The 20,454-nt window shown below is 42.8% G+C and overlaps 1 protein-coding gene across 4 annotated transcripts in view; it reads left to right on the forward strand.

Annotated features, from left to right (window-relative positions):
* Window positions 1-20,454, forward strand: part of COP1 (COP1 E3 ubiquitin ligase) — a 277,841-nt gene that overhangs the window by 119,847 nt on the left and 137,540 nt on the right. For all 4 annotated transcript variants that reach the window (XM_040360368.1, XM_040360369.1, XM_040360370.1 and 1 more), the window contains one exon: window positions 18,597-18,740. In XM_040360368.1, the coding sequence (XP_040216302.1) occupies window positions 18,597-18,740 (144 nt within the window). The remainder of the gene's footprint in view (window positions 1-18,596; window positions 18,741-20,454) is intronic.

Below are 20,454 nucleotides of genomic sequence, written 5' to 3' on the forward strand. Positions count from 1 at the left end.
GAATAAAAACAATGGTAAGAGGCTTTTTAAAGTGATTGTCACCTCACCAGCCCTCTGCTTTGACCCTCTGCCCCCTCCGGACTGTGGAGGGGGTGGGAGTGGCTGGCTCAGGCTCTCAGTGGCTCGCTGAAAGGCTGAGCCGGGTGCCGGTCCAGGCATCTGGGTGCCTTCACAGCCTGAACCAGCTCAGTGACCACAGCTGACAGCGGGCTTCAGCTGTATGCTGAAAACGGGTCACAGAAAAAACTTCTCTCCTCTGACCTATACAAGCTTTAGCTGTACTTCTCCTTTAAGTTAAAAACAGAGTGCAGTTCCTCCTAAAAGTAGAACGGTTATCTTTTTAAAAAGTTTGTCCCTCAACCAAAAAAAAAAAACCTTCTTCGCTGTCCATAGAAACTTGTACTGCAGCTTATAAGAGAAGAGCGTATAGGTTCAGTTAACTTGGTTTAAAAAAAATGGAAATTGATGACAAATGGCGTTATGCACTTCATTGCTCTCAATTTAGTAATGGATATCTATAATTTTAAATTAACTTTTAAGTCACTGTGTCCATTTAGTTTGACTCTTAAGAAGACTCATTTTATTCACTGGACAGCAATAGATTGGGGGGAGATATGTATGCAAATTTTCAGTTGTAAATCAGTAAGGATTTCTTTCAAAATGTCTCTTCGTTTTAAAGAGATTATTCAAATTTATTCCTTCAGTTTTTTGGAGTACATAAAGTATGTTGCTGAGCCCAAGAATCAAATGGACAGATCATTTTCAACAGCTTAATATGCAGTTCCCAGTTGAGCTGAGGACTGGCAGTTCCAGCCTTTTGTGTCCTATCCTTCCTATTCCCAGAAACCCCCCGGCAGTCAAGGACAAGGTTGCAGACAGTGGCGGGAGCTCCACAGGGGGTAAATCCACTAACTCGCCAGTTAGGACAAAACGGCCTCCAGGAACAAAGCTTTATTAATCACATATGTGCCGGGTCACCTCTGAAGGCCAAGTTGCTTCTGTTTCAGGTCACCGGATTTTATTAAATGTGTTGTGTTCTTTTCCAGTACAAATTCAACTGGAGTAAGTTTTAATTTTGTAAGGGGAGAACATATTGGTGATATCTCTGAAATAATCAATTTAATTGTCTTGATTTATTGAAAATAATTTGTGATACATGAGCCACAAAAAGTTGGTTATTTTGCCCCTCTCTGGATTGCTGTTTCACTGTATGCTTGTGTCCTTGAAAGGCAATTTGCTTCCTTTTGTGTCAGAGTTTTATGCTGTTGTACACGTGAATTGGGGACCAGACATGACCTAGAACCCTAGATTCAATTTCACATATATGTAGGTGGCACTGCATTTGATATACAAAAATTGCACCACTAAGAGGTCCCAAGGTTAAAGGAAACCAGAAGTGAGTGAAATATGTAGGTTGGCTTCATCTGAAAAAGCTAGTTGCAGGGCTTTTAGTCAGACTCAATACAAGCTTATACATAATTAAAGCTAGCCATAAAGTACATGGATCAAAACTCGGTTGGTTCAGCAAGAACCAACCAGCAAGTTCATGAGAAGTCAATCTATCGATCAATCTTTCTTGAACAGGACTGCTGGAAAAATCAGTTTGAATAGTGCTGCAGCCAATAGGCTGCGGAACTGATTCGTGTATTCTGACAGTGGGATAGATTCCTGCCTCCATTCTAAATCCCCCCCCACTCCGCTGGCTGAGTTAAAAACTAAATTCTGACCCATGTTTGGCTAGTTTAACTCTTTCATGACTAAGCCTATTTCTGACATTTGTTGCTTGCAAGTTAAAATTTGTATTAATTTTTTTGCTAGAAAATTGCTTAGAACCCCCAAAAATTATATATATTTTTTAGCAGAGAGTCTAGAGAATAAAATGGCGATCATTGCAATATTTTATGTCACATTGTATTGTCATGCTTTGAAATTGCGCACACTCTTGGAATGGTGACAAACTATGGTACCTAAAAATCTCCATAGGTGGCGCTTTAAAAAAAAAAAAAAAATGATAGTTACCAGGTTTGAGTTAGACCCCAAATCCCTCCTTTGCACTTCAAAGTATTCAGATCCCAAAAAACGGCGATTCTGAATACTGTCGCTTTTTTAAAAAAGGCACCATTGGCAGCCGAGTAAACCAGAAGTGACGTGACGACGCCTCCATGTTTATAGAGAGAAGACTGGAAAAAAGCAATTTCTGGCTTTGTGCCTGTCTCTCTAGCCGGCGGAAGTGCCGGATCGCGTCTCCCAGGGGGGGGCGGGAGGCCCTGAAAGAGCGGCGGGAAGAGGGTACGTCCCCTCTCCATCCTCCGGTATAATAGCCAAACGACTTAGTCGCATCGGTTGTAATCCCTGAAGAGCCAACCGCCCTCTCGAGAAATCGGTACCGGGATGATGCCTGCACCAGCAGGCATCACCCCGTTATAACCTCTGAAAGCAGAGGCCGCATATATGCGTACATTTGGCAGTCGTGCAACGTGGCTCCCAAACAAAAAGTCCTCTTATCCCCACAAATAGAGATTTCTTTTGGTGGTATTTGATCACCTCTGCGGTCTTTATTTTTTGCACCATAAACAAAAATAGAGCGACAATTTTGAAAAAAAAAAAAGCAATATTTTTTTACTCTGCTATAATAAATATCCCCAAAAATTATATAAAAAAAAGTTTTCATCGGTTTAGGTCGATAAACGTAATAAGTGTTTATTGATTGATTTGCGCAAAAGTCATAGCATCTACAAAATGGAGGATAGTTTTATGGCATTTTTATTAATTTTTTTTTTTTACTAGTAATGGCAGCGATCAACAATTTTTATCGTGACGGCGACATTGTGGTGGACACATCAGACACTTTTGACACCATTTTGGGACCATTGATACAGTGATCAGTGCTATAAAAATGCACTGATTGCTGTAAGAATTATACTGGCAGTGAAGGGGTTCACCAGTAGTGGGCGCTGAAGGGGTTAAGTGTGTCCTAGGGAGTGCTTCTAACTGTAGGGGGGATGGGCTGTGTGTGAAACGACACCGATCACCGCTCCCGATTACAGGGAGCTGTGATCAGTGTCCTGTCACTAGGAAGAATGGGGAAATGCTTGTTTACATCAGCATTTCCCCGTTCTTCCTCTCCGTGAAATGATTGCGGGTATCCCCGTGGACATCGAGTCCACGGGACCCACGCTCGGACTCGCGGCGCTTGCGGCGGGAGCCCACAATGCCGCTTTTAAAAGGGGACTTGCCTGAACGCCCATTTGCCCACAAAAGCCGTTGTGTCGACGTATATCGTCGTGCACTGGTCCTTAAGTGGTTAAAAGGGAACTTCACCTAAAAGGAAAAGGTCTGCTCTTCCGCCTCCTGCCACCCTCCTCCTTTACATTTGAAACAGTTTGGGCCCCCACTGCCTTCTGGGACACATCACAGGTCCCAGAAGACCGAGGGGGACCATTCACAAAGCGCAGTGTATCTTGTGCATGGGCGGTTGGAAGCCAGATGTGAAAACCGCAAGGCTTCACTGCCAGTTTCCATTCGCCAAGATGCCACCGCCCTACCCAAATCTGGTCGGGTGAGGAAAGCGCTGCATCCCTGGACAGGTAAGTGTCCTTGTATTAAAAGTCAGCAGCTACATTATTTGTAGCTGCTGACTTTAAATTCTTCTTTGTTAGGTGGTGGTGGGAGGTATCATTTTTAAGATAATTGTCACCTTCCAATACAGAGGCAGCACCTGTGACTTGGGGGTTTCGACACCTTTTTATTGGTCCCTTGGTGTCGCATAAATGCCGCACATTCATTTGTAAAATGTTGCCGAATATCATTTAGTAGTATACACGATACATGAAACATGCTAATTGACATTTAGACCACTTACAAAGGTTGAACACTAGTTGAATTAGCGGTTAGGATCTTGTTAAACTCAGCATGGTAGATCGTTGTTGTGAAAGTCTGAATTAGGACAGCAGGTGGTGCTGGAAACATCTATATAGCGAGAGAGAGCTCTATTATTTTCTGACCTATAATAAAATCATTGTGTGCATTCAAGAGAAACCGTGGCATGGTATGTAACATTGTAACACTTGCTTTTATAAAAAAAAAAAATTTCTAGTTATAGGAAATTAGATAAAATAAGGTTAAATGGTATAAAATTTGCTGCATGTCATACAGATTGCACCTATTTTTTTTTTTTTTTGATGTTAAGAATCTGCCTTTTAAACTTTTATGTTTGTAGCTATAATTGAGAAGCCGTTTCTTCGGACAACAAAACCTATTTTGTCTTCAGTTGTGAAGGCCTTATATAGTGTCCGTATAAGATCTGTATTGCCAAAAAGAGCCAGTTATAAGGAGACTCCTGTGATTGGTGTCTGAAGGACTAGCCCGCCTGTGTTGCGCATAGCAACCAGATTCCAGATGAATAATGCCGCGTACACACCATCACTTTATGTAATGAAAAAAAAACGACGTTTTAAATCATGAAATAAAACAACGTTTTTGAAACTTCATTTTCAAAAACGACGTTGCCTACACACCATCGTTTTTTCAAAATGCTCTAGCAAAGCGCGGTTACGTTCAGCACTCTTTTTCCATTGAAGCTAGCTTCATAACTTGCTTATGAGCATGCGCGGGTTTTAGAACGTTGTTTTAAACGTCGTTTTGCCCACACACTATCATTTTAATTGACACAAAAAACGACGTTTTGAAAAACGACACAAAAAATTGAAGCATGCTTCAATTTTTTTTTTGGTAGTTTTTCACAAGACATAAAACAAAGTTTTCCTCCACACACGGTCGTTTTAATTGACGTTTTTCAAAACGTCATTTTTTTTCATCACATAAAGTCACGGTGTGTACGCGGCATTACAGTTGCCTTTTTCTGTTCCCAGCCACTAATTGGAGTCAGATTTTCAGAGACCAGCTGACAGTTGGAATATGAAAGTTTGAATCAGATTGGTGGGCCAGCACAGACAGTAATGGCACAAGGCACATTTCAGACTGCGGTCCACTTTTTTTGTTGTCAGTCCTACACAATGACAAAACTTGACAGTCAGAATATGATTGCCGCAAGCAACCCAGCCTTGTTTAAACTGTCAGTGTGACTCCATAGCAATTAATCCAATGCAAACTTTTATTCCCATACTGTAATTTTTTAGAGTACATTTGAATCCGTGTGGTTGATATGAGGCTCAGACTATGACACACTCCTTACTTCAAACCATTCCATGTACAGGGCCTAGCCTGCATTATGATTCATGCATTGGCAAAACTGATTTTCTACAACCAGTGCACATTTCATGAACACTTTTCCTCCCAGTGACATGTTTTCACTGAATGGACCTCTGAGTAGACTTTATACACGAAGGCCCAGATTCTTGTACACTGGGCGTATCTCTGCGGCGGCGTAACGTATTCGATTTACGTTACGCCGCCGTAAGTTTTTCGAGCAAGTGCTTTCTTCACAAAGCACTTGCCTGTAAAGTTGCGGCGGCGTAGCGTAAATCACCCGCCGGAATTCCAATTCGGCGGGTAGGGGGCGTGTATCATTTAAATGAAGCGCGTCCCCGCGCCGAACGAACTGGGCATGCGCCGTCCGTAAAATATCCCAGTGTGCATTGCTCCAAATGACGTCGCAAGGACGTCATTGGTTTCGACATGAACGTAAATGACGTCCAGCCCCATTCACGGACGACTTGCGCAAACGACGTAACTTTTTAAAATTCCGACGCGGGAACGACGGCCATACTTAACATTGGCGGCGCCTCATATAGCAGGGGCAAATTTACGCCGGGAAAAGCCTAACGTAAACGTCGTAACTTTACTGCTTCGGCCGCGCGTACGTTCGGGAATTCGCGTATCTAGCTAATTTGCATACTCAACGCAGTTTAGATCAGACGGCGTAAGAGACTTGCGCCTGTCGGATCTAATGGATATCTATGCGTAACTGATTCTAAGAATCGGTCGCATAGATAGGACGGCTCAGATTAGGACGTAAGTCCTATGAGAATCTGGGCCTAAGTTGCTAGTCTCTTTGGCAAGCACAGGTGCTAAGGTTTGCCTTCCCTTTTTTTGTTCAATTCTTGAATAATCGTTTTGGAAAGACTGATGTAAACCTATATATGAGCAAATCTTTAAGGTGCATAAATTATTTAACCACTTAAGGATCGCCTCCTGCACATTTACGTCGGCAGAATGGCACAGCCACGTAACTGTACGTCCCCTTTAAGTGCCCAGCCGTAGGTCCGAAACTCCGTGACCGCGGCCCTGATCGCCGCCGATGTCCCGCGGTCGGTCACAGGAGCTGAAGAACGGGGAGAGGTGTGTGTAAACACACCTTCCCCGTTCTTCACAGTGGGAATGTCACTGATCGTCTGTTCCCTGATATAGGGAAAGGCGATCAGTGACGTCACACGTCCAGCCCAGCCCCCTACAGTTAGAAACACATATGGGGACGCAGCAAACATGTGGAAGAAGGTGCTAGAGTCTGATGAGATCAAAATTGAACATTTTGGCCTAAATGCAAAATGCTATGGATGGCAGAAAACTAACACTTCACATCACCCTGAACACACCATCCCCAACGTGAAACATGGTGGCGGCATCATCATGTGGGGGGTGCTTTTCTTCAGCAGGGACAGGGAAGCTGGTCAGAGTTGATGGGGAGATGGATGGAGAGATGGATGGAGTCAAATACAGGGCAATCTTAGAAGAAAACCTGTTCGTCTGCAAAAGACTTGAGCCTGGGGCTGAGGTTCACCTTCCAGCAGGACAACGACCCTACACATACAGCTACAATGGAATGGTTTAGATTAGGGATATGCAATTGGTGGACCCCCAGCTGTTGCGGAACTACAAGGCCCATGAGGCATAGCAAGACTGACAGCCACAAGCATGACACCCAGAGGCATGATGGGACTTGTAGTTTTGCAACAGCTGGAGGTCCGCTAATTGCATATCTCTTGTTTAGATCAAAGTGTTAGAATGGCCCAGTCAAAGTCCAGACCAAAATCTAATTGAGAATCTGTGGCTAGACTTGAAAACTGTTCAGACGCCCTCCATGAAATCTGTCAGAGCTCGAGTTATTTTTTAGAGAAGAATGGGCAAAAACTTTGCTCTAGATGTGCAAAGCTAGTAGAGACATTCCCAAAAAGACTTGCAGCTGTAATTTCTAAAGAAACGTGGTTCTATAAAGGCACTGTATATCAACTTGGCACTTTAAATGGATGTAGAGAAGATTACAGATTAACATGTACAACTGATGTAGGAGTATTTGTTTAAGCTCTGTGTATCACCTGAGTCAGGCACTGCCCTTAGTATATGGATAGGTTTACAACCACTTTAAAGGGATTGTAAAGGTTTGTTTTATATTTTCTAAATGGGTTCCTATAAGCTAGTACCGGTACATTGTTGGTTCACTTACCTTTTCCTTCCATTTCACTTCTAAATGTTTTTTTTCCTTTGTCTGAATTTCTCACTTCCTGTTCCTCGGTAAGCTTGCCCCCATCATCTGAGCCGTTCTGGGTAAGGGTTAGTAAGCAAGAACAGCTTACTGAGGAGCAACAGGAAGTGAGAAATTCAGACAAAGAAAAACATTTAGAAGGGAAATCAAAGGAAAAGGTAAGTGAACCAACAATGCACTAACTTAAAGGAACCTATTTAGAAAATAAAAAACAAACCTTTACAACCCGTTTTAATGTTTTTACAAACAATACCCCATAATGACAACATGATAGAAGTTTATTGAAATCTTTGCAAATTTATTAAAAATTTTAAATCAAAATACAATGTACTATATAGTAAGTATTCACACCTTTTGCTCAATACTTTGAAGCACCTTTGGCACCAATTGCAGCCTTAAGTCTTTTTGAGTATGATGCTACAAGTTTGGCACACCTATTTTTGGGCAATTTCTCCCATTCTTCTTTGCAGGACCTCTCAAGCACCATCAGGTTGAATGGGTAGCGTTGGTGCACAACCATCTTTAGATTTCTAGAGATGTTCAATCGGGTTCAAGTCTGGGGCTCTGGCTGGGCCACTTAAGGACATTTACATAGTTGTCCCATAGCCACTCCTTTGTTATTTTGGCTGGGTGCTTGGGGTCATTGTCCTGTTCGATGATAAACCTTCTCCCCAGTCTGAGGTCCAGAGGGCTCTTGAGCAGATTTTCATCAAAGATGTGCCTGTATATTGCTGCATTTATCTTTCTCTCGATCCTGACTAGTCTCCCAGTTCCTGCCACTGAAAAACATCCCCACAGCATGATGCTACCACCACCATGCTTCACTGTAGGGATGGTATTCGCCAGGGGATGAGCGGTGTCTGGTTTCCTCCAGACTTGATTCTTGCCACTCAAGCCAAAGAGTTAAATCTTTGTTTTATCAGAGCAGAGAATTTTATTTCTCATGGCTGGAGAGTCCTTCAGCACTGCAAACTCCAGGGGGCTGTCATGTGCCTTTTTTTACCGAGGAGTGGTTTCCGCCTGGCCACGCTACCATACAGGCCTGATTGGTGGAGTGCTGCATAGATGGTGGTTGTTCTGGAAGGTTCTCCTCTCTCCGCAGAGAAATGCTGGAGCTCTGTCAGAGTGACTGTCAGGTACTTGGTCACCTTCCTGACTAAGGCCCTTCTCCCCGATCGGTCAGTTTGGCCAGGCGACCCGCTCTAGGAAAAGTCCTGGTGGTTCCAAACTTCCATTTACAGATGGAGGCCACTGTTCTCATTGGGACCATCAATGCTGCTGAAATTTGTGAAAATTTGCTACAAATGTACCCTTTCCTCGGATACTAGATAGAATCTTGTCTCGGAGGTCTACAGACAATTCCTTGGACTTCATGGCTTGGTTTGTGCTCTGACGTGCACTGTTAACCGTGGGACCTTATATAGACAGGTGTGCACCTTCCCAAATCATGTTTAGACATGGTGGACTCCAATAAAGTTGTAGAAACATCTCAAGGATGATCAATGGAAACAGGATGCCCTGGAGCTCCATTTCGCGTGTCATGGCAAAGGCTGTGAATACTTTTTCACATTTTGAGTGCCTACAGACAGTACATCGATCAAAAGCATAAACGCCTGATAAAAAAAAAACGGTTTACTATCTGTCCAGGTGTATCCACAACTCCTGGTGCTAAAACATTGTGTAATGTAGGGGCTTTTCTGTATGTAAACTGTGGACGCATGGGAAGCATAGGACCTAACACTCTGTCTTGTTTTAATATAGACCACTTTATAGGCCAGGGGTGCCCAACCAGTGGCTCTGGAATAATAGAATAGAATACTGTTATTAAAAGTAAGTTTATTACTAAAATCATAGTATATAACCAACCAAGTTGCTTAAGTGATCCTCGTGCTTCAAAAGGTTGGGCACCCCTGCTATAGTCACTCAAAAGGAAAACGTGAAGGTGTAAAGTGTTTATAGCCAAGGCCACTAATAGACAATACCCCATTAAGCATCTGATCACTTGTTCCACGTGGGTGTGGTTTACATGTGCGAGTGTAATTGTGGCTTACAATATCGAGGGAGGGCCTCTAGGCCCCTACATGTGCATATAGGCAAGCATGTAAACAATATTAAAAAGAGATTAGTAACACACAATGTGTCCAAACATTTTCGCTTATGTCACAACAGGGATCCGAGGGTCTTAAAAGTTTGGGATATTGAGAGGGTTAAACATTGGCGGGATGGGAATTTTATAAGACAATTGAGTAGAAGAAAACCGTATTGGATATACGAGACCAAAGTTTCTGTGCCATTGGGCTTGAATGTTGAATTTTACCTAAATTGCTTTAAGTGACGTGCCGTGAGTAACCCCATAATAGTGCACTGGCCGAGAGTATAAACATGCGGGGAAGCAACACGGCCATCATCATGGTTACACTGAATGCTTGCCTACCTGGCACTAGGTGAAAGTGCTATGTTTGTAAGTTTTATTCTGCTTTCTTCAATAAATTAAGTTGTATACAGAGAGCACTAGATATCTCCCTTTGTTACATGTGCCATAACCGTTTGGAGATTCGGTATATTGTTATAAGGGGATCAGTGCTTGGAATATCAGACCTATGCCCTCGTCCCTGCTGGTTGTTACCTCATTGACCAATTCGGATATTCACCCTTTATGGGAAGGCGCAATTGACCCATCTATTCATTCTGAGGTGAGCGGCTAGTGACCTCAAAGGTGGAGGTTCTGCACTTTGTCACCATTGTAAATATACATCACGAGTGGTCACCACTTTGGGGAATCTAATATATGGACTATATTTAGTTTTCTCTGTCTAGTTATTTGTTTTAGCGCTGCACTATTTCTTTGATATTACTGTGCTGGGATTTGGTTGATTTAGCACGCCTTCCATGCTTCCATACACCTCAGGCTAAGGCTGGAGAGACTTTCCCGTTGAGCCTGTCGGCTCTGGTCTATCACTGCTTACTACACCCGCCTGTACTTTACCAGCTTTGTGAGTGCATGTTAATCATTTAATAAATGTATATGCTTTTATTACTACCCTAATGGTGTGTTTAGCGCTGTGTTTTTTTCCCTCTCCTTGTTTATATAGATTGTCTTGCCCACAGACAGTAATAATTGACCATGGCTGTAACTCTGCCATATATTTTTTGTTGGGGTTCTACAATAGGTCTTAAACAAAACAGTTTGTATATATATATATATATATATATATATACATACATTTTTACTTGTTGCTTGTATGGCTTTTTGCTGTTTTGTCATTACTATGTCTCCTGGCTTTAGACTCTCCGCAGTAATGCCTCACATTCTTCTGCTCTTTCTGTACTGTGGTCAGGATTGTTTTTCTGCAGCTCCATTAGCAGACAACCATCTACCTTTGCCTCCTAAATCACCATAACATATTCCCCTATTACCCTGCTGTGGAAGTGGTGAAAGAATACACGTAACTCCATCCAATGTGCTGTAACCAGCGTACACTGTCATAATAGGGATTCAAGCTACTTTTATTCCTGTCCAGACCTTCCCCTCCCTTGTTGTCATTATTCTTCCTCACACCCTGAGCTGCTACTAAATCAGCCTTGCTGCAATGATGTGTCATGGGAAGCTAATGGAGCATTTCAGCCAGGCCACTGAGGGAGGAGAAATGTTACATAAAAATAAAGACCACGGACGATGGCTAACAGACAATTATGTTGTGTAGCATTGACCTTCAGGGAACTTCAAAACACCAGGGATGTAACTGTCAGCACTTTGATTGACTTGGCACTATACACAAATCTAATTTGATCAGTGCTGAAGAGCTAACTTCTTGTGTGAAAGGACTTCATCTGTCTGAAGCTGGTAACTAGTCACTCCCCCAAGTTTCAAAGAAGATCACGTTTTTTTTTTTTTTTTATTTTTTTATTTTAAGGTGTTCCTGTCATATTTAAATTAATTCTAAGGCTTATACAATTGTGCTTTAGATTTATCAAAACCATAAAAAATGAGGGTGAGCCCAGGTTCACACTGGGTACGATTTGCTTCGATTTGAGATGCGATTTCACTTGTGAAATCGCATCTCAAACTGTCGGCAATGACACTGTCCTAATCGGTGCGACGCCGCATCTGAAAGCGCTGCACCGATTTCAGAAAGTAGTTCCTGTGCTACTTTTTGCGATTTAGGACCGCAATTTACATAGACATCTGTGCAGAAACCTGCACAGATGTCTCTTAAATCGCTGCCGAAATCGGGACTGCCAGCAGGAGTGAAATTGTGCGAGTTCAGCTGAACTCGCACGGCTTCACTCCCGCAGCCCAGTGTGAACCAGGGCTGAACCTAAACACTCAATTTGTATGTAGTCAGACAGGCACTTGTATTACATAGTTGACATCTAAAGGAAATTGAACAAGAAAATGGTATAATGTATGGTCGGCTTAAAAGAGAAAAGTATGGGATTGTATTTTATTTTTGAATCATACTTGCCTCTGTGGATGCAGCATAGGTCCCCAGCCAGCTCCAAGACTGAGCGATCAAACATCACTGATCACTCAGTTCTCAAAGCTCCCTGAGCAGAGAGCTGGTGACTGTCACAGGCTTTCTGCTCTGCCAAACCCTCCTGTAGTGCTGGGCTGTGGAGATGGCGGAAGCAGCCGCTCAGGCTCTCAGCGGCTGTGTGCTGGTCCAGGCATGTGGGCAGATCCAGACTGTAAGGTCAGGACCTTTCCAGAGCCAGGACTCAACCCGCTGTCTGCTGAAAATGTGTTACAGGAGTGCAAAGCAATTTGCAGTACTTTGACTCACAGGAGAAGTATAGCCAAGCAAGCTTGGCTGTACTTCTCTAAGCTCCAGATAAATAGACAATAGTAATACATTTATCTGACAACCTGTCTATTCTTATGAATCTCATACCTGAGGCAGATTATGTAGCCAGGAGACTGACATCCAGTGCAGCTAAGCAGCACACACCTTTGACAAGTATCAACTCCTAGACTGCCAAATAAATATTGAAGGACCAGCAACATGATGGTAGGTCACTCCAGTATCTCTATCTAGAGATTATATTTATTTTTATTTTTTTTGTATCTGTTTTGGAGTTTGATTTTACGTAAACGTGTCATAAACCTGGATTAGCCAAACTGGATTTTGAGTGAAAACATTCAAAAGCAGAAATTATCTTTTAGAGAAAGCTGTATGACGAGTAAGGATGAGCTCTTGCGTGTTCGCATAGAACACGTGCAGAGCCCGCCAGGAAGTGTGCACGGCGTTGTGCTAATCACAGCCAGGGAGTCATTGTCCCAATGCTCGGCTGCAGGGATCGTGAAATGTCTCCCTGGCTGTTATTAGCGCAGCGCCGTGCACACTTCCTGGCAGGCTCTGCACGTGTTCTATGCGAACACGCCAGAGCTCATCCTTAATGACGAGTAGATCCGGACATACAGGCAGCTGAATGTGTGCAAATCTCGACTTTTCCTGTAAAAGTTGGGTCTGGCTCCATCTTGCCAAAGCTTTTGGGAGGAAAGCGGCACTATTAAAACACAGCGTGGCGCTTAAGATTGTCTGGTATACAGTTTAGCTGTTACTTTGCCATAAATCATTACATGTGTACATTATTTGACTAGTAAACGAAGGGTGTTTTAGTTGTAGTTGAACAATTGTAGGTAGGAGGTGCTGCAGACGAAAGCAGTTGGGTAATGCAGTTTAGTTGCAGAGTTTGTGATGTATAGCTCAGCGACTCGGCATCCCTTTAAAAATGAAGGGCATCTAAAAGGTGCCCTGAAGGGGATCTAGGAGTTGTAGAAGAAACCAGAGAGGCACAGTAAGCAAAACTTGTCAGCAGTTTTCCTCTGAGCTTTTCTGGTTATTTATTGCTTTGATACATCATTCTCTCCCAAACGTTTTCCTAAATCTTTCCTTAATCTTTTCCAGCACACAAGTCTTCTAAAATGAGGCTTGCCTTCAATTTAGGTGGCCAATATTTTAGTTTTAGTTTAGCTTTGATGTTTGCTATGTTGTCTCTATTACAAACCAGTTTTATGAATGCAAAAATGGCTTCTGGAATTACCTAAATGGGACACTAAAGGGTTGATTTACTAAACCCGAAGAGTGCAATTCTGGTGCAGCTGTGCATGGTATCCATTCAGCTTTTAACTTCAGCTTGTTCAATTAAGCTTTGACAAACAAACCTGGAAGCTGATTGGTTGCTGTGCAGAGCTGCACCAGATTTTGGATGCACCAGTTTTAGTAAATCAACCCCTGTAGCTCACAAAGATGAAGTAAGTTTCAGCCACTCTCTTGACGAACTGACCAAAATTTGCCTTGTTGGCATCTGACATCATTTGACCTGAAAACTAAAGGAAGCGGGTGTAAAATTGTTGGCCATACAGTGGCTGCATCCAATCAGATGCAGCCACTGTTCCAGTATTCTGACAGCTGTGGGTGCCCGCTGTCAAAACAATAGCTGCCATTCTAGCTTCTTCCACCTGCATTCATGAGGCTGTAGATGAAAAATCTTGGGTGTATGGCGGCTTCTAAATGCTTTTGTGGAGAGGATGTCGTGAATGGAAGGTAGGTTTAGCACACTATACTGCTGTACCCAAATGGGGCAGCATAGTGTGCTTTTTTTTTTTTTTTTTTTTTTTGTAACTGAACATTAGATGATTAAGCCTATGTGCTTTAAAGTTAATGTGTCACAAATCTAGAGACTTGGCGTCTGTAGGAGTAAACAATACCCTATCATTGGTATTAGGGGGGGAGGATTACTGCTCTTTGGCATCAGTAGGAGGAATGGTGCCCCATCATTGGTGTCAGTGGGAGGAATAGTACCCCCATCACAATTTGTTAGTACAGCCTCAAAATGCCACATTTTTGGCCCATAGACCTTTAAATAGGAATCCTTGAATTTTTTTTCAGGCGTTCCCATTAGTTAATGCCTCTATGGGGTCAGATTATGCCATTCTGCCCCAAAATCCAATTTAGTTGAGACTAATGGGATTCATCCCACTGGGATCCCCTTGGATTCAGATGATTGGAAATAAAATGCTATGGTGTGCATGGTGGCTAAAAGTAGAGCTTGGTCCTGCCCCCCTTCCCCCTAAGACAGTGATGGGGAACCTTGGCACCCCAGATGTTTTGGAACTACATTTCCTATAATGCTCTTGCACTAAGCAGTGTAGCTGAGCATCATGGGAAATGTAGTTCTAAAACATCTGGGGTGCCAAGGTTCCCCATCACTGCCCTAAGACTTCCTTTTTTGGTCATTGAAGATATTGATCGCTTGGGTGAGCAATAGGGATCCTTGAAAGAGAGAAGGGTAGGGTGCCTTCAGCTGCCTATATCTAACTGCAGGTAACTTCTGACTGCATAGAACAAGGCAGTATTCTGGTGCAAAATCAATAGCTGAATGGGCATGCAGATAGTCACATAAAGACAGGCAGTTCACATGGTTTATACATAAAGTGTATGCTTAATCTGTCCAGTGGTTGAACGTCACATGCAATGAGGTAGAAGTAAGTTAAAAGCGGCAGCTATCCCAAGAGTAAGCCACCTCTGAATGAGAAAGAAGGGGAAGCGAAAAGAAAGCGCCAGCTCAGTGTAGAGGTTTACCATTCCATTTAATTAAAGTTAAAATGCACTTACACAAGTAAGTAAATATCAGGCTCAAATAATTGCAGTGAGGAGGGAGAGATTCTGTCACCGTCCGTGGGGATGTTTCATCTTATAACAGGTTCCATAGGCATCATGTGGCCACAGGAAGTGGAACCAGCATGGAATTCGGGTGGAAATGACATCACCGGATAGATTGGTAGACACAGGAAGAGACAGAGTAACCGTACAGACTAGAAGCTCAGAACGAGTAGCCTGCACTGTTTCTCTGTCTCTTCCTGTATCTGCCAGTCCATCTGGTGATGTCATTTCCGCCTGCGTTCCACGCTGGTTTTACTTCCTGGTGGCCACAGGATGCATCCCAGCGGACGGTGACAGTCCAAAGGACCTTCTGGGACAGAATCTCTCCCTCCCACTGGAATAGTTTTGTGCATTGTAACTTTTAACCAAATGAAATGTTAAACCTCTACACTGAGCTGGAACTTACTTCTATCTTCCCCTAACTTCTGACTGCAGTTCTTTTAATCTTTTATGTTCAGTTTAAATAGGCCAGATTTATGACTAGTTTACTTCCTATATTCATTTTCGAATCTGGTTTTAGGTTATCTACATTACTGAGATTGCCTCCTTTTAATGTACTCAAGTGTCCAATGTCTCTGGCTTTTATAACGCATCCCGCAGGTAGGCTGTAGCTGATGAGTACGATTAGCATAGCCCAGTGCTTGCCTCCATGATCTAAACTTTCTCAGATGTGTTTTGTCTGATGAGTTCCTGAAATGTATTTCATACATATGTATAAATTCAAGACTGTCCTTTCCCCCCCCCCCCCCCTCATTCATTTCAGACTTGGTTATCCTTTTATATATTGCCTACCCACACACGTTGCAGGCAGAGGGGATATAAATCTTCAGCAATCTGATGCTGATTTTTGCTGCAAGACAAACTCTTTTTCATATGAACTGTCTTCACAGAGCGCTGCTGAATCAGCCTCCTCATCTGTAAGGACAGTGAGTGGGAGGGAGAGCGAGGAATCGGTACAGGGATGGCAAAGCATCCTCACCGCTAAACTAAACAAAAGCATGTGAGACATTAACAATAAATGAACTCATTTTGGCTATAGAATAGCTTTTCTGATATATTGGTCTGTAGAGAAACTTTTTTTTATTTTTTTTTTAAATGAAGAAATTGCATATCTAAATATACAGTATATATTTTGCATAAAACCTGATCTCTCCTGAACACTGTGAACAAGGTGAATCTACAAAATATTGAGTTGAAATTTGATACATAAAGTGAATGTACCTGTATAATTTAGTGTTTGTTTATTTATTTTTTGCTAAGATGTATATCCTGAAGGTTTTTTTTTTTTCTTAATGCATTTTATGCATTGAGATATAAGCCCCAGCACCCCCTAATACTTACCTGAGCCCATCTCTGTCCATTGATGACCATGTGGGCCTCAGCCATCTGTTTCTCTCCCTCCTGATTGGTATGAGGCACAGCAGTGGCTCCATTGACTGTCAATCAACATCAGTCAGCCAATCCAAAGAGAGGTCGAGGCTGGCCACAGCTCCGTGTCTTTAAAGTGGTTGTAAGCCCACTTTTGAAAATAAGTAAAAAAACTAACACCTGTAAGAGGCATTATAAGCTAACTAGCTCATTATGTAATACTCACCTGGGGTTGAAGCCGCCGCTGCGGTGCCCGACACAGCAACGGCCGGCGACATTCGTCCCCAAAGTTACTTCCAGGTATCATTCTACGGCGCTGTGATTTGCTGAAGCCGTGATGACATCACTTTCGCGCATGCGCGGGGGACCCGCCGGAAACGGCAGTCACTGAAAGCAACAGCACGTGCAAATATTATTATTTTACAGGATTTATATAGCGCCAACAGTTTGTGCAGCGCTTTACATCAGGGATCTAATGAGCAGGGCCCTCTGATCCCTCCTGTATTGATTTGTATTGTGACTGTACTGTCAAATACAGGGGATATCTCCTAAACTGTTCAGGAGATATCCGGGGTAGCTACAGGTAAGCCTTTATTATAGGCTTTCCTGTAGCAAAAAGTGTAAGGGTTTACAACCACTTTAATGGACACAGGGAGCTGTGACTTGTGTGCCCCATAGCAAGCTGCTTGCTGTGGGGGCACTCGACAGGAGGGAGGGACCCAAGAAGAGGAGGATCCAGGCTGCTCTGTGCAAAACCATTACACAGAGGAGGTAACAGGTGGTGTGTGTGTGTGTGTGTGTGTGTGTGTGTGTGTGTGTGTGTGTTTGTTTGTTTTTTTATCATAAACAATTACTTTACAATCCACTGCGAAATCATCCTGTATTGATCGAGGAGGAAGTATAGTTCTATATTTACATAATCCAAAATGTACCGGTCTGCATTCTGAGGACTGTTTGTAAAAATTAGGGATCCCAGCACCAAAATATTGACCTCTAATGTGTATGTCAGTGTAATGTTACCTATAAAGTCCTTTGTAACACAAGTTCCAAACTTTGTTGTATCCTGTGTGCATTTAGTTATAAATGTTGTATGATGAGGAAATCCGTCCTTTTGTTCCACAATTCAAAACTCTTTATATATTCAGTGACTATTAAAATGATAGTACCTGTTCCAAATTACTTCATCCAAATAAGTGTTGACCCTCCATCTCAAGTTGGAAAGTCGCTCACCCCACTTACTAAACAAAGGCTAAAGCCTGATATACACAACCCAGTGGGCTGAACAGGGGGACAGTCCTGCACCAGACCCACCCCCCTCCCTGCCTGAACAAACCGGTCAGCACTCTTAGCCATTGGCTTAGAGTGCTAATCGGATGCCGATCAGCAGACCTTTTTTGGTCAAGCGCCTTCGATAGAAACCAGCTGCCATACACACGAGTAGAATGTCGACCGGTTTCTATTGACCTGGCCAATGCCGCCTGATATTCGGCCCATGTGTATGACCCTTAATAGTGCCTCATTATTTTACTTTGCCAGATACCCCCAGAGTTCTCCTTCTCTTCTAATTGAACTTCTCCAGGATTCAAATGACTATGAATTAAAAAAAAGCAGAGACCACCAGTAGTGTGTTTTTTTTTTTTTTTTAAACTACAGATAAAAAAAAAAAAGAAATCTCTCACATTAAACATGTATAACACGGCACCGCGTATAGGATGTGTAGACAAAGGGCAGTTCCTGCTCTCCCTCCAAAGCTATGTTGGCCAAAGCCGCCCAAAGTGCAGTTCACTGGGGCGCCAGGTTACAGCCCAGCCCCCTTTCTGATTTCTCCAGCCTCCACCTTCTCCATGGAATCTTTGCTAGAATTGCTACTGTGTCCGGGTGTCTTGGAAGGAAAGTAGAGCATCTTGGCAAAGCTCATATAAGCCAGGGCTTTCAGTATGACTTTAATGAAGATTGTCTACTTTGTAAGAAGTTGACCAAGGACCTCTATTTTGAAAGGCAGCATTGCTTGTCATTGTGCTACTCTTAACAGTTCACATTTAACGTTGTGTATTCATTCTTAAAGTCTTTTTTTTTTTTTTTTTTTTTTTTAATAACACAAAATTCTATTCTTTTTGCAGCATAGAGTTTGACCGAGACTGTGATTACTTTGCCATTGCTGGTGTGACTAAGAAGATTAAAGTGTACGAGTATGGTACGGTTATCCAAGACGCTGTAGACATTCATTACCCAGAGAATGAAATGACCTGTAATTCTAAAATCAGGTAGGAGACATTTTTGTTAATGTGAAATTTAATGTTTTTTTCCTTTTAAATTGAATGCTGTAATAGTTTGACATTTTTCTACAAATCGTAAGATAACTTGCTGGGGAGTACAATATCCATTTTAAGGCAAAAGTGTACCACAGATTAGAGCAGTGATCTCCAAGCTTTCTAAATAAAGGGGCAATTTACTATCCTTCAGGCTTTTTGGGGGGGTGGGGCAGCAGACTGGCTGGTGGAAGTAGAAAATGCTTAGCTGTTAGTGGGAGTAAGCAATACCCCATTAATGGTTTAAGAGGGAGTAAATAGTGTCATTGGGAGAATCGGCCGCATCTGTGGGAAAAATAGTGCCCGATAAAGGAAAGCAAATGATGGTATCCGGCCCCCAGACCACAGTTTGGAGACTACTGCACTAGAGTATCATTACCCGATAGTGGCACCCTAATTGTATATTTTGTGACCTTAATCCACTTATATAATGCATTATTGTATCGTTAATAAACATTGTTAGATTAAATCCCCTTCTGGCTACTGATATGAATCCATTCCCAGCTGGGTGGCTAGACCAGCAGCAAAAATGCCCTAATTGGCTGTGCTCTTTTAGAACTCATTCACAATGGTGGGCACTAGAAACAGGCAGTTGTGCCACAGTTTCTTCTGAGAGAGAACTTTCAGCGGATTGGCTGTACACATGCTGCCACAATGCTTTGCTTCGTGGCTGCTGCAAAAGTTATACCCCTGTCACATTTGGTGGCCGGTGCTTCTGCCAAGCACAACTAATTCAAGTGAATGGGACAGTGGAGCACCTGCGTGTAATGCCCACAGTTACAGGTTTGGGATTTTCAAGGTTAAAACAGGTGGTGAGGAGGCAAATTCTCAACGCACATCTGCTTGGACTCTGGATTGCTTCAGGGAGCGGCAAAGGCTGCCACTTGTTAATAAGCCCCTAAAATCAGAGGACCTGCAGGACTACCTTGTAATTTTTACAGCAGGTGGGCAAGCCTTAAGCCTTGTAGACAGGATTCTGTTTGTTGGCCAACCGAGCGTCAGATTTTTGTCTTCAGGGTGTATGCTTGGATCTTGTCTTGCATACTAACGGTACACAATTGTCGGCCAACGAATGTAGTGATGTACTACTATGAATTTTGGCTCTTAAACGCAACCCTTTGGGCCCCTTCTGCTAATTTCGTGTTTGATGAGCATCGACTCCGAGCATGCGTGTTCGTGTGACGGATTTGTGTACTGACCATACAAAAATCTGACAACAAACCGTTGTGTGACGAAAATGTACTAGCATGCCATCCAACATTTGTTGGCCGAAAGTTGGACAACAGCTGTCAAAAGGAGCGTACTAACTGTAAGATTTTAGGACAAAAGTCTGTCAACCAACAATCCCCTGCCAACAATCGGATCGTGTAAGAGGCTTTAAATTGTTAATTATTGCTGCCAATGTTTTCTAAACCTGCTTGAATCCCTGGATTGGCACAATCCACTGGTGTTCAGTGAAAACTACCCGGGCCCTAGGATTTACATGACCAGGTCTCCATTGTGGCAGAGTCTTCAGTCAAAGTAGATGCTGACTCTGGATAATGCCTACTGATTGTCAGATGAGGGAGATGGCTGAATTGTCAGAAGTATTGTAATCACTTGGGAGGCCAGACCGGTTTTCTAAGGTTCCTGAGTTTACCTTTTAAGAGTTGTAGCTAGATTCAGGTAG

This window comes from Rana temporaria, chromosome 7 (genome assembly GCF_905171775.1).
Source record: "Rana temporaria chromosome 7, aRanTem1.1, whole genome shotgun sequence".
Classification (NCBI taxonomy): domain Eukaryota; kingdom Metazoa; phylum Chordata; class Amphibia; order Anura; family Ranidae; genus Rana; species Rana temporaria.